At 45.5% G+C, this 25,683-nt stretch overlaps 1 protein-coding gene and 1 long non-coding RNA gene across 5 annotated transcripts; one reads left to right on the top strand and one right to left on the bottom strand.

The window, feature by feature from the left end:
• The first annotated feature begins 11,015 nt into the window (after positions 1–11,015).
• Positions 11,016–13,905, top strand: LOC123188281 (uncharacterized). The gene is made up of 3 exons (XM_044600330.1): positions 11,016–12,298; positions 12,412–12,558; positions 13,304–13,905. The coding sequence occupies exons 1-3, from the start codon at positions 11,381–11,383 to the stop codon at positions 13,658–13,660; spliced, it is 1,422 nt and encodes a 473-aa protein (XP_044456265.1). The 5' UTR covers positions 11,016–11,380; the 3' UTR covers positions 13,661–13,905.
• Positions 13,906–15,838: 1,933 nt separating this feature from the next.
• Positions 15,839–24,357, bottom strand: LOC123188267 (uncharacterized). Of its 4 annotated transcripts, none has more exons than XR_006494473.1 (4): positions 21,178–24,357; positions 16,784–21,081; positions 16,529–16,636; positions 15,839–16,291 (listed from the first exon to the last, which is right to left on the bottom strand). It is a non-coding gene; the product is annotated as an uncharacterized lncRNA (long non-coding RNA). The 4 variants fall into 4 exon arrangements; XR_006494477.1 differs by having other exon boundaries at positions 16,784–20,232; positions 21,033–24,355; XR_006494472.1 differs by having other exon boundaries at positions 16,784–16,947; positions 18,391–24,354.
• Positions 24,358–25,683: the final 1,326 nt, after the last annotated feature.

The following is a 25,683-nucleotide window of genomic DNA, read 5'->3' as shown; positions in this document are numbered from 1 at the left end:
TGAGGTTGCTCAAGGAGGCGGTAGCCCTTTGTGTTGTTTGTCGATGTAGCCGAGAGCATGAATGGTGGAGCCGTGGTCGAGGTAGCCGTGCGAAGAATGCCGTGGTCGATGTCGAGTCGGGGTGGCCGGTGTCGAGGAAGTCGCCATGGAGCCGCGGGCGCAATGGGGCGCCGAGTTAGCATGGGCGCAGTGGTGTCGAAATAGTGGTGCGCTAGAAAGGAGATGTTGTTGACGATGCAGCCAAGCCCGGGGACACATCGCAGATGAAAGCACACACTGATACGTCTCCGTCGTATCTACTTTTCCAAACACTTTTGCCCTTGTTTTGGACTCTAACTTGCATGATTTGAATGGAACTAACCCGGACTGATGCTATTTTCAGCAGAACTGTCATGGTGTTATTTTTGTGCAGAAATAAAAGTTCTCGGAATGATCTGAAAATCAACGTAGAATTATTTTGGAATATATAAAAAATACTGGAAGAAAGATCCACGTCAGGGGGGCCTCCACCTGTCCATGAGGGTGGGGGCGCGCCCTACCCCCTGGGCACGCCCCCCTGCCTCGTGGGCCCCCTGATGCTCCACCGACGTCCACCTTGACTCCATATTTCACTTTCGGGGAGAAAAAATCAGAGAGAAGGATTCATCGCGTTTTACGATACGGAGCCGCCTCCAAGCCCTAAACTCTCTCGGGAGGGCTGATATGGAGTCCGTTTGGGGCTCCGGAGAGGGGAATGGGTTGGATGAGATTTATCATGTAATCGAGTTAGTTTTGTTAGGGTTTGATCCCTAGTATCCACTATGTTCTGAGATTGATGTTGCTATGAATTTGCTATGCTTAATGCTTGTCACTAGGGCCCGAGTGCCATGATTTCAGATCTGAGCCTATTATGTTTTCATCAATATGTGAGAGTTCTTGATCCTATCTTGCAAGTCTATAGTCACCTACTATGTGTTATGATCCGGCAACCCCGAAGTGACAATAATCGGGACCACTCCCGGTGATGACCGTAGTTTGAGGAGTTCATGTATTCACTATGTGTTAATGCTTTGGTCTGGTACTCTATTAAAAGGAGGCCTTAATATCCCTTAGTTTCCAATAGGACCCCGCTGCCACGGGAGGGTAGGACAAAAGATGTCATGCAAGTTCTTTTCCATAAGCACGTATGACTATATTCGGAATACATGCCTACATTACATTGATGAACTGGAGCTAGTTCCGTGTCACCCTAGTTTATGACTATTACATGATCGATCGCATCTGGCATAATTCTCCATCATCGATCCAATGCTTACGAGCTTTTCATATATTGTTCTTCGCTTATTTACTTTTCCGTTGTTACTGTTACAATCACTATAAAACACCAAAAATATTACTTTTGTTACCACTACTATCATATTATTTTGCTACTAAATACCTTGCTGCAGATACTAAGTTTCTAGGTGTGCTTGAATTGACAACTCAGCTGCTAATACTTGAGAATATTCTTTGGCTCCCCTTGTGTCGAATCAATAAATTTGGGTTGAATACTCTACCCTCGAAAACTGTTGCGATCCCCTATACTTGTGGGTTATCACGCACCGGTGTTGCCAGCACCGGCCATGCATAGAGGGACAAAGACGAAGTTGACGAAGCGCCACACCAGGCTTGCCAGGCTTGGGGACATGTCGTGGACGAAGGCACGCATCGGTGTTGCCAGCACCAGGCATGCATAGACGAGGACCTGCACAAGCTGTATGCCATGTCGGAGGAGTCAGAGAGGCCAGCAGAGAAGAACTCAACGATGGTTGCGGCGTCAATCAGCGCGGGGCCGATGTCGCCTGCGGTTGTCGGAGTAGACGAAGTGGTCGAGATAGATGACGGCGATGCTGGCGATGGGCTGGTGCTGGACGAAGACGAAGGAGGTGGACGGGCGGCGGCGGCTACATGGGTAGCGGTGGTGGCAGCCTGACTGCAGCGGCGGCGGCTAGGTTAGGAGTGCGGCGGCGGTGCTCGAAGTAGGCGAAGAACCTTGACAGCGTGACGAAGACCGACGCGGACGGTGGCGTTCCCACGCCTAGAAAGGCGGCGCGGCACATACCACGGGAGGTCGACGCGCGGGGATAGCGGTGGACCGTGGGCCGCGGCGCTACAATCCGAAGGGGCGACGTAGTGGCGGCGGGCAGGTCGGGGCGACGACGGGAAGACCTAGGGGCGGCAGAGGGGACCACGGGTCGCGGCCCTACAGCATGAGGGGGCCAGCGCAGCAATGGAACCCGGGTCGGAGCAACCACGTGAACGACTCAGGATGACGATGTGGACCGCGTGCCACGCTCGCTACGGCCTGACGGGGTGACACAGTGACGACGCGAGGGTCGATGCAGCCACGAGACGGCCTGAAGCGGACGGCCTCGGAGTGGCAGTGGACCGCGGGCCGCGACACTATGGCCCGAAGGGGCGACGCAGCGGTGTCACGGGTTGGTGCAGCCGGGAAAAGAACCAAGGGACGGCGGCGCTGCGGCCCGACGGGGCGACGCAGCGGCAGCCCGTAGCTCGATCGATGGAGGGGTGCATTGAACTCTGGAACAATCTTCAGGGGGCCTGCGAAGACGCACGCAAGCGAAAGGCCAGGTCTATCGCGTGACACAGATGACGCTGCGGACATGTGATCAATCTGACCGATCGCGGGGTCGAAGTGGTGCAGACAATAGCGAACAGCCACAGGCCAGCGAGCCCGCACGAGCAACCCCCATCTACGTGGGAACATGCGAGCGACCAAGAGACACGGTATCGCGAACATGGTTGCGGCCAGATCCGTACAACGTCGTACCAGCGCAAGACGCCGGTGTAGAGTCGTTCGGCTGGTGCGTGGTGTGCGCGGCTGAATCCAAAGCTGGCTCGTTGATGGGCTTTAGGCATATGTGGACGGCCGGTGGGAGTTGCACCGTGGAGATCTGTGACAAGGCTGTTGCTGAAGTCTGCATGGACCAGATGCAAATACATCTGGATGGAGGCGGGGTTGATGTAGGCCACGATCTGATCAAGGCGAAACAGCCGGCTCAAAGCGACGTGCGGACAATCGCGCAGACGACGGCCGTTACGAGCCGCTGCGTGTCGCGTGAGGCCACCATGTCAAAGAAGAGGCCGGTATAGTCGACGCCGAAGTCGGAGTAGAGGTGCGCGAAGGTCGACGAAGGCGATGGGCGACGCAAACCGATCAAGCATAGATTAGAAAACCAAAAAGAAAAACGCCGATCAAAGCGATCGGCGGAAGAGAGAAAACTACGGAGCAAGGGCTCGGGGAAAAGACTTTCTAGGGCAGCCGGTCAACACGACCGGCGGACGAACCCTAGGTACGGGCGGCGCGGCCCCCGGCGGCGGTCATGGAGGCCGACCGCCCCGGGGGCGGCGTGCAAGTATGGAACCGGCGGCGGCTAGGGTTTAGGATCGACTTGCGATCGATACCATGTTAGAAGGGAGAGAGGGATTTGGTGGAATAGTTCGCTATATTGCTTGAGCCTCCTGGACATATATATAGGAGTACATGATCTATTTGAAATACAAGACAAATCAGAATAATTCGTAGTCTATCTCGTGTTTCCTAATACAATCACGTTACTCAACAGAGTCCATCACGGTGACCTGAGAGAACTCACACCACAGGGGTTGCAATAATGTTACATCCTGTTATGAAATCCGAGGCCAGAAACACAACTTGATGTTTGATGATAGAGTTAGTCTGAACTCTACATCTGCACGGGTTCTTGTTCATGTTCTATATATAATTTAACAGCATGAGACTCTAAAGGGGCAGTTTTACTCATCAAAACATGGTCTGCTACAGATGTCCAGGTTTGTTGTCGCGTCGTGTCCTGGCTGGAACGAGGAGAAGGTGCCTTCTAGGGGAATCACCCTCGCCAGCTCTCGTTCGTGACACTCGACGTCCCCCGCGCCATGCACGCCGGTCGAAACCATGCATGCATGGACGTGTTCACGGCCGCTTTGACGTCCGTCTGTGCCCACCGCAACTTCTGCGAGTGCCAGCGCGGCCATGCCAATGCCATGGCCATCAAGGTCATCGACCTCCACTTCTTCCTGTTGTTTGCCTCTCATCTGAGCTCCATCGCCAGCGCCGTCCAAGACGTCGTCAGCGACGGCAAGACCAGACACCTCGCCTTCCAAGTATCCCCGCCCCCCGGGGTAAACTCCGGCCCGCACATCCCCGAGCTAGGGCAGCAGTTCATGTCCTTCTCCCGCGCCTACCAGCCGGCCTTCCGCTCGCTCACGAGGCTGCGCCTCAAGAGCCTTGCGTTCGGGGACTCCGACGTCGCCGCCCTCATCGCCGCTTCCGATAAGCTCGAGCATCTCAACATGAACTCCTACGGACTGGTCGATCAGCGCCACGTGCTAAAGATTCACACACCGTGTTCTGGGATCCAGGAGCTCGAGTTTATGCGCTTTCATTGCAAGCGGATCCTCCTCATCTCCGTCCCCAGGCTCAGGACGGTGTTGTGCCATTCTTGGCGCTCCAAGAACCCTCCCGTGCGCTTTGGCTACCGTTCCAGAGCTTCGTCAAGTCAGCCTCGCCTGTAAGGCCAAGGCGTGGCAGGTGCCATTCCTGCTCAGCCGGTGCTTCTCAAGGAGGAGTGCAAATAACCTGTTGAAATTGCATCTCAATTTTCGCCACCAAATGGTAAAAGCTAATTTTCTTCTGCACACATATCATATTTGTGCTCTTCTTTACTAATAATTCCATTCAGCTGTCTATTTATTTGTGTTCCTCTTCTTGGTGCAGATATGGATTCGGCCGGAACATCCCAAGCATCTCACTGCCGTATTCAGAAATCTGGCCCAAGTGTCCCTTTCTGGTATCTTCCCTGAGTGTGATCTGAGGTGGACCCTATTTATCCTCGAAGCTGCACCTGCTCTGCACAAGTTTACAGTAAGCCTGTTACTCTATCTTCTTTTTAATTTAACTAGCACAAATGCCCGTGCGTTGCAACGGGGAAACATACCAGTTCCTATAGAGCATGGTTGATGAGGTCGAGGAACTATGTCAAGTGACAACGGTTGCTCATGAAAAAAAATAAAAAGATGCATGATTTGAGAATCAAAACATGGAACTTAGAACATGGGTTATGATCCGGAGTAAAAAAAAAATGGAAACTTTCGAGCCTGTGTGCTATAATGGTAGAGAAAAATTGGACCGTACTAAGATTTATTGAGAATTATTTACATCCACAATTCATGAAAAAATTAGCATTATCAAGATATGTAGTACACATGAATGAAATGTTTTCAACAATCATTTTGTTATTTGATTTTGAGGAATTTTATTTTGTAAAAACAGATCAAAAAATTAGACATATGTTATGAGAACTTTAAATATATAAATCTTTGAATTAAAATTCTCATATTTGTTGTTCAAACCTTAATTTTAACCTAATTGGTGTCTACGTTTTTAGAAATAAACATACGAACTAAATACTAATGAAATATATATCTTGATAATGCTGGGACCCACCGGACGGCCCACCATATTTCACGAAAAAAATGTTTTCCCCTGACTGCTGGGACCCATCAGATACATCTTCACATGCAAGGATGTGCGTCCGGGTAAAAACAAAAAAATGATTCGTCCTCCTGACTGCTGGGACCCACCAGCTACATCTTCACACGCAAGGAAGTGCCTGACAGTCGGGACCCACCTGGTCGAAGCGTACGTAGCATTGTCATTCTGGTCGCGAACGTGTACGTACATACTGGTCGATGTAGAGGCGTGCACGTGTTGTAGTAGAGGCGCGCATGTAGCATGTACACGTACGTACAACGGCCAGTGTGCAAGAAAGAAAATATGGCCACGTACGTACATACGGGCAGGGTCTCGAACGCCTACTCGCACATACGTACGGCCAGGGCTCGTGTACATGGCTGGGTCGGAACGGAGAAACAGCATCATCATCGTGTTCATGGGGAGCCAACCAGGTGAGTCGGAACGGAATGCGCCGTCGTGTTCATCGGGAGGCCTTGGACGGAACAACCGATGGAAACGAGGCCTGGCGTACCGCAGAACGGATGAAACGGCCTTGTGTTCGACTGGCCACATTCGAAACGGGATCCTATTCATCGGGAGGGGTCTGGCGTACCGCAAAACGGAGGAAACGGACCTCCTACGGTCGAAACGGGGTCCTGTTGATCGGGAGGGGTGTGGCGTACCACAAAATAGAGGAAACGGACTTGTGTTGGAGCGCTACGGTCGAAACGGGGGTCCTGTTCATCGGGTGGGGTGTGGCGTACCGCAAAACGGGACTCCACGGGATACTGTTCATCTCCACCGTCGACCCCCTACAGCCTCCACGGGCTACTGTTCATCCACCGTCGACCTCCTCCAGCCTCCACATGCGACTATTCATCCATGGGCTCCTATTCATCCAGCCTCCACCGCGCGCTACTCCACCGGCTACTATTCAACCAGCCTTCTCCACGGGCTCCTGTTCAACCACCCCTCCATGGGCTACTGTTCATCCTGCCCTCCACGAGGTGGTCCTGTTCATCCTGTCCTCCACGGGGTCCTGTTCATCTAGCCCCAACCGGCTCGATCGATCAGGGTACTGTTCATGCAGAGGCAACACCGCGGGGTCTTGTTCATTCACCCCCATCGGGAACTGTTCATCCAACCCCCCGGCAACGCTCACTGTTCATCCAGAGGTAGCATCGATCGGCTTCGGTTAGCAGCAGTAGCGAAGGAATCGCTCGATCGGGTTCAGTTAACTGCCATCGATCGATCGCTCGGGTTCAGTAACGCGTAGCCTGTAGTGCAATCGCTCGGGTTCAATTAGAGCCCAACGCCTCGCTCGGGTTCAGTTAGAGCCCAACGCCTCGCACCCACGCGCGTGCGTGTACGAGAGAAACGCGCATCGCTCGACCCCGACCACCCACCGTAACCGGGAACACCCCGATATTTTCCTCGCCCTCGCTTCTACCACGGTTTTTTTTTCGTCATGGACGGCCCAAAGAATATCATGCAGATGCGACTCCGGCCCGCCCAGGACGAAAAGCCCATTTTCTGTCATGATTTTTTGTCATAGAAGTAGGACCCCACCACATCTATGATGATACCAGGTTTTGTTACAATTATCGTCATAGAAGTGTCATAAGTATGACAGAAAAAAAATTCGTTCGACCCAAAATGTTACGGATGTGTCTTTTTTTGTAGTGATGGTCTGCTACATATGTTCGGGCTTGAGAGACATGATGCGGTTGGATGGAATTTTCACAGAACAATACAAGGGTGGAAAATGAACAAGATTGAAACACACTCCCTAGGCGCCAGGGGTGGTTCTGAAACTCAGGAAACTACAAGAGCCACTGGACGCAGCCCATCGCAGCGAGTTGAGAGAACAACAGGTAGTGCCATTACAAATTCAAGGCATGGAGAAACAAGCCATTTCTCCACCACAACATCTAGACACGACGCTCGACGATGCAGTTCGACTGAATCTTGCATCTAAATAGTTTTTGATGTCCACCAGGAAGTGGGGCATAGTTTGATCAACGAGGTTAGCTGTATATGCACCTGAAAGGAGTACATAGAGAGAAAGCATCCGGAGATGGTGAATTGCATATTGATCTTTGTAGTTCTAAAGTTCTAACAGAACTGCGGTGACGCCAGCACATGTAGCAATAACTAAATTCATATGACTAATTGAGATGAGCAACCCACCATGCAAAAACTAAGCAATGGTACCCCTTACGAGAGATGAATCCAGAAACTGGATAAAATTGGGAGAGCAAACTGTATAGTTTTTAAAATAGCAAACTGACCAAACTATGCATTCTCAAGCAAATTCAACAAAGGAGGACATGGTTGTTGCTGCTTCAGGAAACTAGAAGTTCATTACTCCCTCTGTTCCAAAATAGATGACTCAACTTTGTACAAAGTTAGTATAAAGTTGGGTCATCTATTTTGGAACGGAGGGAGTACAAGATAATCCATTCACCCGCTTACACATGCCAACAACACGGGGAAATTATCAAGCATACTATATCCAAAGCAAACAAGCACCACTACAAAAGCTTCCCAAGGCTCATGTCAGTATGTCACCTCCAACTCCAAGTGGTGTGGTCATCCTTCGTGTTGATGAAAGCGACATCCTGCCCTTATCCATATTCAATCCTACATCGGCAATGAGCCGCTACTGAGTTGCTCACCTTTCCTCCCTTTCTGCAACTTCCTATTCTGCAAACATAGATTTGTAAGCGTGATGGCAAAAAGGAGATGGCATGATAGTATATAAAACAGCCAGTTAGGTAGCCATAAGCATAATTAGGTGCAACATTCTAGTGTTACATAGCACACAAAGTAGTGATGAGTAATAACAGACAAAGTCCAGCAGCTCAATTAGTGATAAGCAAGTAGAGCCCAAGTCATACTTGAGAACTGCAATGTCATCCTGCGAAGGACCATCGTCTTCATGAAAGGGAATCAAGTGAAATGCGTCTTCAATAAGGACAGGGGGTATTGGCTGAAGGCGTGCACCAGATGGAAGATGAAGATGAGAGCATGGCTCACTCCACTGCTGAAGATAGGTGCCCTTCTCCAGATAGAGCGCGTCCATCGCGCGCGCAAATGCGACATCCCTATCCGGTTGCAAATCGACAAAGACCACCCGGAAGGGCCCCTCATGGCACACACGGTGGTCACAGCTTGCCACGGCACAGAGCACCCCTACCCCAAGCACGGGGCTATCCAAGTAGTCTTTGGGCAGGCGCAGCCGCGTGAGCAGCCCTCATGGGAACCCCAAACGGTATGCTGGTTGCGTCCTAGTGCAGATCCAAAGAAGACACGGCCATGGCGGCACTCCCACACATCGAACCAGTCTGTGGGGATCGAGCCAGTTGCATTTCGTGGTGGGGACAAAAAGCATGTACCCGAACCATATATCCTGATAGTAATGCTGCAGCATGCAGGTTCACTAGAGCATTGATCATCATTCTTTCTCCAGTATTCAACATCGACAATGAGTCTGCATCTACACCTTGGCATACCCATCCAAGCAATACCAACGTGCAACAGATATATCTTACCTAATATAACGTGTAACTAATATCCTATCTAATATAAACGTGCATTGCACGTACATTATTACTAGTAAAAAGGATAAGAACAAGAGGCTCACCAAGGTGGTTACGGCGACGGGACGGTGCGGGCGATCGAGGATGGTTAGGATGGGGACGGGAAGGCATTAATTAAACCACACCTATACATGCAAACTAAGAAGTTAATTTGAGCTCAAATTGCATATAAATCAAATAAACTACCATATATAAATACTCCCAAACTAAAACCCACAAATCACTATACTTATAGAGCATTGCAAGAGCTAATCTAGCAATGAGAGATGAAAGGACAAAGTTGCTAACCTTTGTGAACACTTGGATGGATGGGGTGCCTTCAAATCTTGACAATTTTTTTGCAAAAACGGTGGATGAGCTCGAGCAAGAGGGGAAGAACATAGAGGAGAGGAAAGGGAAAGAACAAAGAGCTCGGGCTCGACGAATGGTTTATATAGGAGTATCTTTATACAAACCGGGACTAAAGGTGCATCTCTAGTCCCAGTTTGTGACATGAACCGGGACTAAATGTGCCAGTGGGCCCCCGGTATGACACAAGCCGGCCACCACACTTTTAGTCCCGGTTCGTGTCATGAACCGGTACTTGAGGTTTAACACGAACCGGGACTAATGATTCCCGGCCCCCTAGCCATTGGAACTGTCACTAATGGTCACATTAGTATCGGTCCGTTTACAAATTGGGACTAATGTGGCTCATATAAAGTAGTTTTTTTTTCTACTAGTGAGTGTCTATCAGTGGTAATTTGAGCACCCCAAATAGTATACCATGAGTTGTCACAGTCCTACCATAGCCGCAAGTATCACCAGCAAATTGCCACACACCATATCTGCAATGCAACATCTCAATGAAGGATCGCCGCCATGCTCCGCATCAATGCCTCAGCCACCCAAAGTATGGCACCGGTGAGGCATGAAAGAATCCGCTGCAGCGCGAAGCTGCCATCATCCACTAGTCCTCCTAACCAATGCAGCTCCGAAACGATGTTCCCAAGAGATGAAAACGATACCAAGACGCCAACATCTGATCCTAGATCACCTGGGTCTAGGGTTTCCCCTAGAGTAGCAGGAAGGTAGGTGAGAATGACATCAACGCCACCTTCATCAAGGTAATGATGCCTAAAGGCGTCGCCATCATCGGCTCGGAAAAACTTTCGAGCACGACTTTTGCCATCCATCTCATTGCGCTTGAACAATCCATCTCCCAGTACGCTCGTCGAGAAAGAACCACACCAAAGGCCATGGCAGCCCTGTCGCCTGTCGCGACCGGATCCAGCCTGCCCACACCACGAAAGAGGGCGATGCACCACCACCCACACCTCGAAGAAACCACCTTGGCCGAAAGCGCAACCGCTACCATTGTAGGCTCGAACGCGCATCCCAGGGGGTGCTTGCGGTCTGCACAAGGACGCCACCGAGCCGAAGCATCCCACCATGAAGAAGCTAGAGTAGCCCACCCGGAGGGATCTGCAAGCGCATCCACCAAGAATCAACCAATGGAGACTTAGATCCTGTCACCACAGTCTACCAACGGGCTTTGCCCAACAACCTATGCCCGCAGTGGTGAAGGAGAGAGGGTGCTCGTGGGTAGGTTTCCAACGAGCCGATCCTTATTTTTCAGACGTTGGGTAACCAAAATCCTTAATTATATTTTTCTGTGCAAACATCCGTATTAATTTCTATTGAAATATATATATCCATTTTCACAAAAAAAAAAACAGTACCCATGTTTTTACGAGATTTTGTGGAAAGTTCAATATAGTCATGCCGCAGTCATAGCCTTGGAAAATGAAATGAAGTAAAACCTTGTGGAAAGCACATATCAAGGGGATGATCTATGTACCCGAAATGAATGGGATTTGCATTTACCGCATAATAATAAGAAATAAAAAGGTGAGCTTGGGACTGGTGAGCTTCTTCTGCCTCCTCCACTCCCCTCCCCTCGCGTGATCTTCTTGTTCCTCTCCCCAGTCCGTACAGCCGCCGAGAGGAACAATCCACTCGAATCCTCCCTCGCTAGCAGCACAAATCCAGTCCAATCCAATGCACCACGGCCCAACCAACCACCAAATCGAAGCTAACCACGCCGGCCGGAGGGGAATCGAGGAGGAGAAGGAGGAGGAGGAAGAGTCGGATCCGGCGATCGACGGGCCACACGCCGGAGGTGCGGGGCGGAGCCGGAGCGCCCGCATAGCCGCGGCCTCGGAGCATCTCGGCGATTGGTTCTAGCTAGGGTTTCGATCCATCAACCGGGCCCCCAATCCCGGCCATGGAGCTGCCGCCGCTCAAGCTCAACGTCGCCCGAGGCGAGGAGGACAGGATCAGCGCACTTCCCGACGAGCTCCTCCTCCGGATCCTCGAGCGGCTCGGCCTGCGCCGGGCGGTCCGCGCCGGCACGGTCTCCAAGCGGTGGCGGCACCTCCCTCACCAGCTCTCGTTCGTGACACTCGACGTCCGCTGCTTCCGCCGCGCCACGCTGGGCGAAACCATGGACGCCTTCACGGCCGCTTTGACGTCCGTCTGTGCTCAGCGCAACTGCGAGTGCCAGCGCGGCCGTGTCATGGCCATGAAGGCCATCTGCCTCCGCTTCTTCCTGTCGGCCTCTCATCTGAGCTCCATCGGCAGCGCCGTCGAGGATGTCGTCAGCCATGGCAAGACCAGACGCCTCGCCTTCCAAGTATCCCCGCCCCCCGGGGTGAACTCCTTCCCGCAGATCCCCGAGATGGGGCAGCAATTCATGTCCTTCTCCCGCGCCCACCAGCCGGCCTTCCAGTGCCTCACCAGGCTACGCCTCAAGAGCCTTGCGTTCGGGAACTCTGACGTCGCCGCCCTCATCGCTGCCTCCGATAAGCTCGAGCATCTCAACATGAACTCCTGCGGACTGGTCGATCAGCGCCACGTGCTAAAGATTGACACACCGTGTTCTGTGATCCAGGAGCTCGAGTTTAAGCGCTTTCATTGCAAGCGCATCCACCTCATCTCCGTCCCCAGGCTCAGGACGGTGCTGTGCCATTCTTGGCGCTCCAACAACCCTCCGATGCGCTTTGGCTACGTTCCACAGCTTCGTCAAGTCAACCTCGCCTGTAAGGCCAAGGCGTGGCAGGTGTCATTCCTGCTCAGCCGGTGCTTCTCAAGGAGGAGTGCAAATAACCTGTTGAAATTGCATCTCAATTTTCGCCACCAAATGGTAAAACCTACTCTAATTTTCTTCTGCACACATATCATATTTCTGCTCTTCTTTACTACGAGTAATAATTTCATTCGGCTGTCTATTTATTTGTGTTCCTCTTCTTGGTGCAGATATGGATTCGGCCGGAACATCCCAAGCATCTCACTGCCATATTCAGAAATCTGGCCGAAGTGTCTTTTTCTGGTATCTTCCCTGAGTGTGATCTGAGCTGGACCCTATTTATCCTCCAAGTTGCACCTGCCCTGCACAAGTTTACAGTAAGCCTGTTACTCTACCTTCTTTTTAATTTAATTAATCCACACCTTAGCCTCGATATCATGACTCCGTCTAGTATGACAGCCAGGTTTCCAAATATTCAACATTAACAACACACGAGAAAGTTAATATGATTTTCAATCACTCACCAGCTCTAGTCTTATCACATACTCCCTCCGTCCCAAAATAACTGACTCAACTTTGTACTAGCTCTAGTACAAATTTGTACTAAGCTCAAGACACTTATTTTAGGACGGAGGGAGTAGTATTTTAGAAGTAGCACATAGAGTACGCATAGTAATTGGGATATATGGAACACATGGATTGTATTGTATATGAATGATAGTGCAATGCAAACAAAAGTTCTGGCATTCCATTTATATTTTGCAGAGAGACAATGTCCGTGCAAGACAATAAATAAATAAATCATGTTGGATCGCACTCGTGTTAGAGTTACCTGAAGCATATTAGCATATTTTACTTTGCCTAGGATTTAGTTCATGCAAGGTTGTCCAAACTCTACACAGGCATACACTTAGATTAGATACTAAATGTATGACGTTTTTGACATTACACTAGTGTCAAAAATACGTCTTACATTGTGGGACGGAGGGAGTAATACTGAACATGTTGCAAAAATTTAAATGGCAGATATATTTAGTTTGAACTGTTACTGCATTGCCCTGCATGGGTTGGTGTCGAGTTCAATTAACTTGTGTTATTTGTCTTGTATGCTCTTGAGTGAAGTTATCTCGAGAGCGGCATGCATGTGACATACCGTCTGAGGACAGTGCTGACAAGACCAACGTGGTGTGGGAACCATCCAAGGATTTGAAGCACCTAAAGTTGAAGTTGCTCCGGATGTACGGTTTTGAGGATGAAGACAAGGTGACAAACTACATAAGGCTAGTCATGGAGCGAGCTGTGGGGCTGAAGAGAATCGAGTTGCGTGGTGAAGTCCCATGCGAGAAATGCGATGCCATTTACCCAAGGAGATCCCAGGTGGATAAAGGTCGCAGGCGTCGGATCAAGGAGCGACTCACACATGAATCCTCCTCGAACATGGGGATGATAATGCTCGTAGCAGCTATGCCCGCGCGATAGGGATCAAACCGTCCCGCTGGTGAACGATTGCGCCTAACCACCAGAGCTCATGAGCTTTCGTGTTACGGCACGCCCAGTAATAATTTAATTTCTAGGTACTGATAGCCTGAGAGTACTTGATCAGTGTGGACCTCGCAGTGTAGCTAAATTGTGTGTGCTGCAACCTGGATGCATGTTTTTCTTTTGAGTACTTGCGTACTGTCACTCAAATTCCTCACTTCTTAGGGAATCTTTGTTCTTTGTTTTGCTTTCTAAAACACTGGTGTTTTTTTTTTGGAGGAACAAAAACACTGGTGGTTTCTTTAATGGAAATCGACAAGGTAATGTATCAAGGTAACAGAGCTTGAGAGCGCACCATGCCTGCTCATGACTGATTGCTACACAAATGAGTGCTACACAAATGAGTTCTATTAATTTTTGAAGGATATGTTCAAGAATGATCTACTCTGTTTTCTCCAAGAATTCTTCAATAACGCTGTTGACCTAACCGGCATTAATAAGCTAAAAGCTAGAGCTCTGGACTGAGTCCATCACAGCGAGATGAGAGAACTCGACACCACGGGGGTGGAAATAATTGCTACATCCTGTTCTAAAATCCGAGGCAAGAAACACAACATGATGTTTGATGATAAGAGTTAGTCTGAACCCTACATCTACAGGGGCTCTTGTTCATGTTCTACTTCATGTATATTAGGTCAATATATATAATGTAACAGAATGAGACTCTAAAGGGGCAGTTTTACTCATCAAAACATGGTCTGCTACAGATGTTCAGGCTTGAGAGCCATGATGCGGTTGGATGGAATTTTCACAGAACAATACGAGGGTGAAAAATGAACGAGATTGAAACACACTCCCTAGGCGCCAGGGGAAGTTCTGAAACTCAGGAAACTACAAGAGCCACTGGACGCAGCCCATTGCAGCGAGTCGAGAGAACTCAACAGGTGGTGCCATTGCAAATTCAAGGCGTGGAGAAACACAACATCTAGACACGATGCTCGACGATGCAGTCCGACTGAATCTTGCATCTAAACAGTTTTTGGTGTCCACCAGGAAGTGGGGCATTGTTTGATCAACATGAGAGGTTAGCTGTAATATGCACCTAAAAGGAGTATATAGAGAGAAGGCATTCGGAGGCGGTGAACTGCATAGTATTACCGATCACCCTCCAGGTGCAGATCATATTATCTCAGGTGCATACATGTTTACACCTTTCGGAACTCATCGACAGAAAATTGGCAGTACATTTTCACTATAATACAAACATACCTGATAATCATGATTTGGTTGAACAGAAATTTTAAGAACAATGCTATGGTCAAAAATAGAAGATCAATGTCCGCTCCTAAGCTAGGGAAGTTTTGAAACTTGGGAAGCTAAAAGCTAGAGACGCTAGACAGAGTCCAGCATCACAGTGAGCTAAGAGAAGTCGACAGCATGGGGGTGGCGATAAAATGGAGTTCATCTGAAGCCTACATAGCCTACATCTACAGGAGCCCTTGTTCAGGTGCTACTTCCTGTACATTAGATCGCTATAATGTACTCCTTCCGTCCCATAATATATGATCGTTTTGCAAGCTGTTTTAGCTTGCAAAACTATCTTATATTATGGGATGGAGGGAGTAACAGAAAGAAGCCCTGGAGCAATTACAGCAACATGACGTCCAGACACGACCTTTTTACAATGGAATTCAACCAAATCCTACATCTAAACATCTAGACAGTTTTTGCTGTCCGCCAGGAAGCGGGGCATTGTTTGATCAACGTGAGAGGTTGACTGTAATATGCACCCTAAAAAGGAGACTAGTTAACAGAGAGACAACATTCAGTGATGGTGAACTGTATATTGATGCCCAGACCAATGAGAAGCATCAGTGAAACAAGAGGCTGGTTCTAGCAATTATCATTCTAGCCTTGCACACTCTGACTAAACATTCTGTAAAAGGGCAACCTGGTGCATGTAGCTCCCGCTTGCGCAGGGTCCAGGGAAGGGTCCGACCACTTTGGGTCTATAGTACGCAGCCTTTCCCTACATTTCTGTAAGAGGCTGTTTCCAGGACTTGAACCCATGACCTCATGGTCACAAGGCAGCAGCTTTACCACTGCGCCAAGGCTCCCCTTCATTAGCACTCGACATGTAGCAATAACTGAATTCACAAGATTAATTGAGATGAGCAAGCCACCATGCAAAAACTAAGCAATGGTACCCCTTATGGGAGATGAATCCAAAAACTGGATAAAAATTGGGAAGCAAACTGTAGAGTTTGTAAAATAGCAAACTGACCAAACTATGCATTCTCTAGCAAATTCAACAAAGGAGGACATGATTGTTGCTGCTTCAAGAAACTAGAAGTTCCTCATTACAAGATAATCCATTCACCCGCTTACGCATGCTAACACGGGGAAATTATCAAGCATGCTACCAAAAGCCAACAAGCACCGCTAAAAAAGCTACTGAATACCGGCAGAATTGATCACAAGGCTCATGTCACCTCCAACTCCAAGTGGTCTGGTAATCTTTTCTGTTGATGAAAGCGGCATCCTGCCCTTAACCATATTCAATCCTACATCGTCAACGATCGTGCCGCAACTGAATGACTCACCTTTCCTCTATTTCTGCAATTTCCCATTCTGCAAACATAGATTTGTAAGTGTGATTGCAAAAAGGAGATGGCATGATAGAATATAAAACAACCAGTTAGGTAGCCATAAGCATAATTAGGTGCAACATTCTAGTGTTACGTAGCACACAAAGTTTGCTCACAGCTGAACAATCAAATATAACTTTCAATCTGATTAGAGATTCAAGTAGTGTTGTGCCCAGATCACAAAAGAAAAAAGAGGAAAAGGAAGAACGCAGAGATGTACCCGGCGGATGGTAGAAACTCATGTATGGAATTGAAGTACGGTATTGCCGTCTCTAGCACAACTTCTTTTTGTGTAGTGACTTGAGATTAACCTTGTGGATGCCAAAATCTGTGGACACAAAAATGATATCAGTGCCCTCCACAGATCCAGGCAGTCTGATTCTTTCCTCAGGATCTTGGATGGAACGAAGTTCCTTGAAATCAACGACTCTAAGACAAGAATTTTGGGACGAGGGAGTATTTGGTAAATAATTACCATACACTTGTAGTAATAGGAAAGGGGAAAAAAGAAGGTTGGTAGCTCAGTGACGAAAATCAAGCGAAAGCTGGATTAGATAGCTCTATCTGCATTGGTAATCATCACAGCCGAAAAACTCTCAACTGCCTGCTGGATTTATTTTAGATGTTGGTGTATGTGACCTACACAAAGAATAATGAAAAGCAATAAGCAGGAGGTCCGCAAGGTTGCAATCAACAACGCTAATAGCTAAACCCATGACATATATAGACCGAACTGTCAAAGATTAAATAGAGCAATTCTCAAAAATAGAGCAGTCATCCATAATTCTGTTGTAGCACAAAAAAGCTCAGTATGAATGATCTTTTATTGTAGTGGGCCAAAAAAGAAAATCTAGAATCGATTTAGCTTATGCTACATTATGAGCAGGTTCGTTATCACCTGGGAGGAATGATCCTAGAAAAATCTCAGAGCATATGTGTTACTATAGAGGCTAGTGTTGTCCAACTAGAGATAAGAATGCTCGGCCCATAGAGCCATAAGACACAGAGAAGGATCCATCAATGAGTTAGAACTATAGTTATCAGAAATGTGTTAATGTGATCTATATATATACTCACAATCATCAGTGCACCGCCAATCACTGTCATAGATGATCTCATCATCATCCAGCATTTCATGTTCAGTGGGAACAAAGTCTTAATTATACCCCAACAACCATCATGGTGTCGCAAAATGAAATTAGTATACAAGTCTGAACCTAGTTTGCTATAAAACTCATTCTTCTATCGACAATGTTCCGATCTTCCAAGTAAAAAAAACTCTTGAATCAGGGAATACTAACTGCCAGCCTTTGCTTTACAGTAAAAGAGAAGTCAACACAAGAAAGCTGAAAAAAACTAATAGGCAACTTCACCTGAAAACCACACTTAGTTAACCCACTGTCAAAAGAGTATGTGCCTAACCCATATATCCTGATAGTAATGCTGCAGCATGCAGGTTCATTAGAGCATTGATCATCATTCTTACTCCAGTATTCAACATCGACAATGAATCTGCATCTACACCTTGCCGTACCCGTGCAGGCAATCAAACCTTAGCCCAACGTAACAGAGCCATAGCTCCATGAGCAAATAAAGCACTGAAACCGTAAGACCTTACAAACCAAGTAAGTACAACATTCAAACTTAGGGTCCATCAGCAATTGGAAGATGCCAACTTACAGCTACCATACAAAACTTTGGGAACCTACTTGTCATCATAGGTGGATATGTATCACACAACAATAAAAACAAAAGAACAACGTTAACGTATAGGTAACGAAGGATTCCCCAGCTGGACCGTTTATGAGCACTGATGGCATAATTAAATTAACTACGAGCATGTCTCTCATTTCAGTGAGTGGCATGGTCAAAGGAACTAAGGAACACCGAAGGATAGAATTCAACAGTAGAGCTTCGCATTATGAACTGGTCACTCTCTGAACCAGGATTAAAATGGAAATCGAAACATGAAAACATTGCACTGCATCACCGGATTATGCCTGCATAGAAGATCAACCAAATCCTAGGCTGCACATAGTAAGATAGTCGCAAATGGGACAACAATGGAAATATGGAACACACCTGGGGCCAAGGCAGCTTAATGAAACACATTCATGCTCTCCCATTTAAGCACAATCTTCGGGCATATAACAGAAGCACATGTTTTCCTTTTTCCCCATCAGAAAGTTGACATCATTAATTTCTCACGCTCTGCATAATACTCCCTCCGTTCCTAAATATTTGTCTTTCTAGACATTTCAAATGACTACTACATACGGATGTATGTAGACATATTTTAGAGTGTAGATTCACTCATTTTGCTCCGTATGTAGTCACTTGTTGAAATGACTAGAAAGACAAGTATTTAGGAACGGAGGGAGTATTTAAGTTAGTTATTGAAAGGACAAAGAACACATGTTTTCAGAATATAAACGATGCATGCTAAATATCAGAACCTGGTATGACATAATTTTCATGAACAATGGCAGTGCAGATAACCACCTTTTGTCAACAACCATATAGAACGAATGGGTTGTCAGCAAATTAGCAACCATGGGTGCAGAAGAACTTGATACAACAAACAAGAGATTGGGGGTGCAAACTCTTGTATCTTTTCCCACAAAGGGGCTATGTGATAAAACTCACTCTTACGTAATGGACCAGGAGAAATCTTTTTCCTCTATTTAAAATAACTTAAATGTTCTATTAAATAAACTATGGAAATAACTAGGACGATATGCATGTCCAGCATCTATCAACATTTCATGATTACAAAAATGACCGAGCAAATAGCCACCCAGTAAGAATGGCCATATGAAAACATCACCATCAGTCCTTTAGAACGATTCATGTGTCACTTTGCAATTTAGCATTCAAGTGTAATAACAGGCACAAAAAGGCCACTGTCGGAACCAGGATTAAAATGGAAATAGAAAGATGAAAATAGTTGATATTGAAACATCTTGAATAAGAGAATAATTTGCTAAAGGATGGAAGTGCAGCCTCAAAATGCAGACAATATTGAAACATACCCACACTACCAGGCACAAAAAGGCCACTCTCTGAACCAGGATTAAATGGAAATCAAAAGATGAAAATAGTTGATATTGAAGGACAGACCCAGTGCATAGAAGCTCCCACACAAGGTGGGGTCTGGGGAGGGATTATAGGAACCTAGTCTTACCCCTGCAAAGTGCAATGCAGAGAGGCTGGTTCGAACCCAGGACCTCTTGGCACAAGTGGGGAGGACTTCACCACTGCGCCAGGCCTGCCCTCTTAAAATAGTTGATATTGAAACATCTCCAAAAAGAGAATAATTTTCTAAAGGATGGAAGTGTACCCTCAAAATGCAAAAAAAAAAAAAAAATTGAAACATACCCACACCATCTGGTACTGTTGCAGTGCTGCTTGCTCCCATCCACCAAAAGACACCTCACCAAGACATTGAAACATATATCTATTTCTCTAGGAAGCAAGGCTGAAGGCTTTAACACGATGCACTACCCATTTTGCTTGTCTACCTCGAGCACAGGGGTTCTAAATGGAATTAATTCAACAGGAGAACTACATCTCACGTCATGATATTACACATCAAATTAAGTTCTACTTTATCCATGGCTACAGTCACAAGACAATCAAGTGCTCATAGTAGAAAACAGCCTATGAATGCATAAATTTATAATGTCTTTCACATGGTGTGGACTTTATAGTTATCACCTTATGACACAATGTGACTGTTCTCCGTGTGAGACTATGCTTTAAAGATCATGCAAAATATCTGCTACATTCACTGATATTTCTATACCACATGAAAACTGGCCCATAAACATTATGTTGTTCTTCGACAATGAAAAGAACTTCTTAAGGCAGAAAGGCACACAGTCGCAAGTGAAGCTTCTACCGACCAACCATTGTTTACTCGTCCTGTAAAATGACCATGTCAAAACTCATTTATATGACGCTACAAATAGATAAAAATAACAACATCATTGACGAAAACTCAAAGTTCAATGTATGTCATGGCAATACATGGCATCTGTTCTCGCATTTGAACCATACCACCACATGGATAAAAGAACCTAATCCTGGTGAAAATGAAACATAATTTTAAAATTTTAGTAGTTTGAGATGGCATCGAAGATGAGAGCAGTAGTGAAAACCTCAAACTCCAGCCTAGCATTACAGTGTTAGAAGAAATCTGTAGCCGTTGATCATAGGAATTAAAGCATATTAAGGAAAATAGAAGCTGAACTTTTAATTTCAGTATATATTAGGAAATGATGGAAGCACAACTCTGCAATATATCAAGCTTTATATAAATTATACATTGATAAGTGTGCAGTTCTGCTCCATGCTGAATAATGACTATAAAAGGGCAACCTGGTGCATGTAGCTCCCGCTTGCGCAGGGTCCAGGGAAGGGTCCAACCACTTTGGGTCTATAGTACGCAGCCTTTCCCTACATTTCTGTAAGAGGCTGTTTCCAGGACTTGAACCCATGACCTCATGGTCACAAGGCAGCAGCTTTACCACTGCGCCAAGGCTCCCCTTCATGCTGAATAATGACTATAACAAAAGGAAATAATGAGGCTTAGACACATCACACATTGACATATTGGGGAAAAACCAGCGGAAATGGGGTATTATAAATCCTTAAAATTGAAACTTGTCACTGTGCTCCTAATGTTCTGAACCAACCATTAATAGACAGGACTGCAAATTTACCTGTGACCACAAGGAACGATGCTTGCTTCAAAGCAGATCCCAAACAAATCTGTGCAAAATCAAACACTAATCAGACTTGGAGATAATGATATATGCAATGACAATACATCAAATCAAGAAAAAATCAGTCTGCAGACACCCTTACAGCACAAGACGTCTCCTTCCTCGACCGATCCATACACGGCAGCTCACCTGCTTCCTTGGCTGATCCGGGCTTCTCCTACCCCTCCACCAAAGAAGCCTTTTAATTTTCCTCCTTATTTCCTTGTCATCTTCAAATTAACAGCAGATCAATTGTTTTCAAACAAAAAACTGGAAAACATCCCAAGGTCTGCAACCACATCCTCCTATATTTAGATTAGCCACCTTAAAATAAATTTTATCCAATTTATTACAGCGAGAGAGAGGGAGGGACCATGTCATGCACCATCTCTACATATTAGTTTTCATTATGGGGCAATACACTGTAGAAGGCATTTCTATACTTCTAACCACCATCCAAAAGACTAATCTTGGTGTATAGAACTGGTATCAGCACTTCAGGGAAAATTTTAAAGCACAAATCATAACCAAAATACTAATTTAAAACCACTAATAAACATTACAAAGAGAAACCAACAATACTTTGGCCACTTCAAAACCTTCACCCTGGTAAAGAGCTACCACTTCGTGATTGTAACTCAAATGCAAGCTGATTTACAACAGTGATCCTTCGTGATAAATCATGAAACACCCAAGTATTTTCCTCTGCCGAGGTGAAAAGCAAAACAAGCTAAAAAGGTACACCTTCCGTCTCAAAATAAGTGTCACTGATTTAGTACCGCTTTGTACTTTGTACTAAATCAGTGACACTTATTTTGGGACGGAGGGAGTACTACAAAAGTAATGAAAATCAACAGAGCAAACTTAATCATAATCAGATGAAACCATAGCAAAATGCACAAAAATGATGAAGCAAAGCAAAAATGATGAAAAATCTGAACATCAATGCTACTGAAGGGTCCCCATCAAGCCAACAGAGACAATCTGGAAGATGGAACTGAAAATAAATATATCCATGCAAATTTTGCCGGTAATCCGTGTAAGGTATGAAAAAAAAAGAACATCATGCCCTCAGATGCCATAGATGTAGCATTCATTGATGGCACAAGATATGATCTCCCTTTTGTCCATAAGGCATGTGAAGATTGATCTGGTGTGAACTGCTGCTGCTGCTGCATGTGCCATTACGCATCCATGCAGAGAGAGGGAGAGGGAGAGAGGGGGAGGAGGACAGGATCATGTCCAAGTGCCATCTCTACATTCATTTTTCATCATTAGGCGATGCATTATAGAAGCCAACACTTACATGATTCTATCCACCATCAAGAACAAAATGAAACATCACAATTCTGTCACAATAGAAATTAAGTGCAAGCCACATGCCCACAATTGGGATATTAGTTGGGTCAAGGTGTAATATGAGGTTTCGCAAAGAGACATAGGAAAGAGAACACAAACTGGTAACAAAGCAGAAAGAAATCAACAAACATAGACAAGACATTTGATGACTAAATACGGATGTTGCGTTTACTATAGAAGAACCAACCTGCATCTGAGAATGGCAAATGGAATGTTTATGATACATATGACACGTGACACAACAATAATGATAGCACAAAGAAATAAATATATGAATGTATGAATTATCCTCAGATGAAATTGTATCATCTGTCAGAGTGTGATCCTGTGCCATCATATCTGACGACATGGCAGGGGGATGTGAGCGATTTTGTGTCATTGATTGTGGAACAATGATCCAGCACTAGCCAACGCAACCAAAAGTCCAAACTGATGGAAAGAGCTAGCAATCCACATATACACTTCAGCACCATGAAGCACATACCTTTATTCAAAACACTAGCCTAAACCTTACCTAATATACCAAGATAATGAAATAAGAGAAGCAAAGCATGCCTGCCCAATTACATCATCGGGCATCTGAAGACAGTGTCAAACCATGACAGCACAATGTGCACACTGGCTGTTAGGCAGTGAGCACATGCAAAAGAGTTACCAACAAGGTTGTATTACAATATGACCCTCAGATTTCAGTTTCATCACAGGCTAATGCAGCAGGCTTCAAAGCTGGCACTGGGGCGTGCCTTGGTTCACCGGTATAGCACATGAGTTGCCAGAGACAACAACAACCGAGTGAAGAAGAAGAAGAAGAAGAAGCAGAAGCAGCAGCAGAAGAAGAACACCTTTTGCCAGGCGTCAGTGCCAAAGCTTCAGCAGAAGCAAAGGTTGATCCAAGACATGCCTCAGCGCCCAGAACAAAGAAGACGGTGCTGCATTAGCCATTTTCAGGGGCTTCAACTTTGCGAATGCAACAGCTGGCCCTCTTTGGAGCTCAAATCTAAGCCGATCCATCCATGCATGCATGAGGGCTCCATCGTAATCATCATTGGACCAGGGGCAAATCCAAGTATCAAGCAAAATATATAGCAATAAACTGTACTACAAAATAAACCAAGAAAACAAAACTATACTAAGATAGATCAGATGAAATAGCCAAAGCGAAGGCAAACAACAACAAAATAGATACTAGAAACATAACCGGAAACTGCATTTGGTGACCGAGCTCACTGGAGGCCTCCAGATTCAAAATTCAAATTTCATTGAAATTCATATTTTTACATTTCAAAAAATTCTAAAAAAGGGTACAGATATACATGAAGGCATAACACACATGTGCGTAAATTTTCAGGGAAAGATACGTTGAAATGAGGGCTGTGCAAAAAAGACAAATCTGGGGCTATTTAACACATGATACTATTCATCCTCCCAGGCCATGAATTTGTCTTTTTTGCACAGGTTGCATTTCAATGTATTTCATCATGAAATTTTACACACATGTGGGTTACATCCTTACATACACGCATATTTTTTTTCAGAATTTTTTGAAATATAAAAGTTTGAATTTGAATTTTTCAAAAATAAAGGCCTCCATGGAGCTCGGTCTCCAAAACGCCATTCTCAAACATAACAAACAAATTAACAGAACAAGCCTGACCATGGCCAGATGAAACAAGCAAATTCACGAAACTGAAGAAGCCAAATGGCAATAATGCAAAATCTTTTAAACATAAGAGAAAGGATGCAAATTAAGGATTTTTATCAAGCCAATATATACGGATCTGGAAGATGAAAAAAATAAATATATCAAACAAAGGTTTACCGGTAATTTGTGTAAGATGGCAAAAATGAAGCCTGTGCCATAAGTTGTTCAAGTTATATCTGCTGTCAGCACACACACACACACATGCACGCGCATGCTCGGAGAAGGGGGGGAGAGAGATCTAGGGAGGGAGGGACCATGTAATGTGCCATCTCTACATATTACTCCCTCCGTCCCATAATGTAAGACGTTTTTCAAAAAAACTGTCTTACATTATGGGACGGAGGGAGTAGTTTTCATCATTGGACAATACATTGTAGAAGGGATTACTAATTGGTGTATAGAACCAGTATCAGGACTTCATGGACAATTTTGAAGCACAAATCATAACCAAAATACTAACTTAAAACCACTAATGAACATTACAGACAGAAACCAACAATGCTTTGGCCATTTCAAAACCTTCACCCTGGTAAAGGGCTACCACTTCAAGATCGGAACTCAAATGCAAGCTGATTTACAACAGTGATCAGTCATGATAAATCATGAAACACCAAAGATTTTCCTCCGCTGAGGTGAAAAGCAAAACAACAAGCTAAGAAGGTACTACAAAAGTAATGAAGAAATCAACAGAGCAAACTTAATCGTAATCAGATGGAACCACAACAAATGCACAAAAATGATGAAGCAAAGCGACATGATGCAAAATCTGAACCTCAGCAATGCTATTGAAGGAATATGAAACTGAAAATAAATATATCCATGCAAATTTTGCCGGTTCTTAGTGTAAGGTAAAGAAACATAATGCCCTCAGGTGCCATAGGATGTAGCATTCACTGATGGCACACGAAATGATCTCCCTTTTGTCCATAAGGCATGTGAAAGATTGATCTGGTGTGAACTGCTGCTGCTGCTGTTGCATGTGCCATTATGAGAGAGAGAGAGAGAGAGAGAGAGAGGAGGACAGGGAGGAGAGGATCATGTCCAAGTGCCATCTCTACATTTTCAATTTTCATCATTGGGCGATGTATAGAAGAGAACACTTATATGATTCTATCCACCATCAAGAACAAAATGGAAAATCACGATTCTGTGACAATAGAAATTAAGTGCAAATGAAGGGTTCAGATAGCAAAACAAAGCAACAAACAAAAAGATACAAGAAACATAATAAACAAATTAACAGAACAAACCTGTCCATGATCTGAATCAAATTCAAAAGGTTGAAGAATCCAAATGGCAATAATACAAAATCTAAGCATAAGAGATAGCAGTGCAAATGGAGGGTTCACATCAAGCAAATATATACAGATCTGGAAGATGAAACCAAATAAATATATCAAACAAAACTTCGCCAATAATTTATGATACGAAAATAAAGTCTGTGCCTTCACATGTTCAAATATGTAGCGTTCATTGATGGCACAAGAGATGATCTTCAATTCACCCGTAAGGGCATGAAGAAAGGTAGATGTCAATGTACGCGCGCGC

This window comes from Triticum aestivum, chromosome 1A (genome assembly GCF_018294505.1).
Source record: "Triticum aestivum cultivar Chinese Spring chromosome 1A, IWGSC CS RefSeq v2.1, whole genome shotgun sequence".
Taxonomy (NCBI): Eukaryota; Viridiplantae; Streptophyta; class Magnoliopsida; order Poales; family Poaceae; genus Triticum; species Triticum aestivum.
Note: the sequence above shows the minus strand (reverse complement) of the source record. Positions and strands in the feature narration are given on the sequence as shown.

Bases quoted from the DNA above. Each gene is read 5' to 3' on its own strand.
- LOC123188281 (XM_044600330.1), top strand. From the start codon at position 11,381: ATGGAGCTGCCGCCGCTCAAGCTCAACGTCGCCCGAGGCGAGGAGGAC. The intron at 12,299-12,411 runs GTAAAACCTACT...TTCTTGGTGCAG, and splicing joins TCAATTTTCGCCACCAAATG to ATATGGATTCGGCCGGAACA. The intron at 12,559-13,303 runs GTAAGCCTGTTA...TCTTGAGTGAAG, and splicing joins CTGCCCTGCACAAGTTTACA to TTATCTCGAGAGCGGCATGC.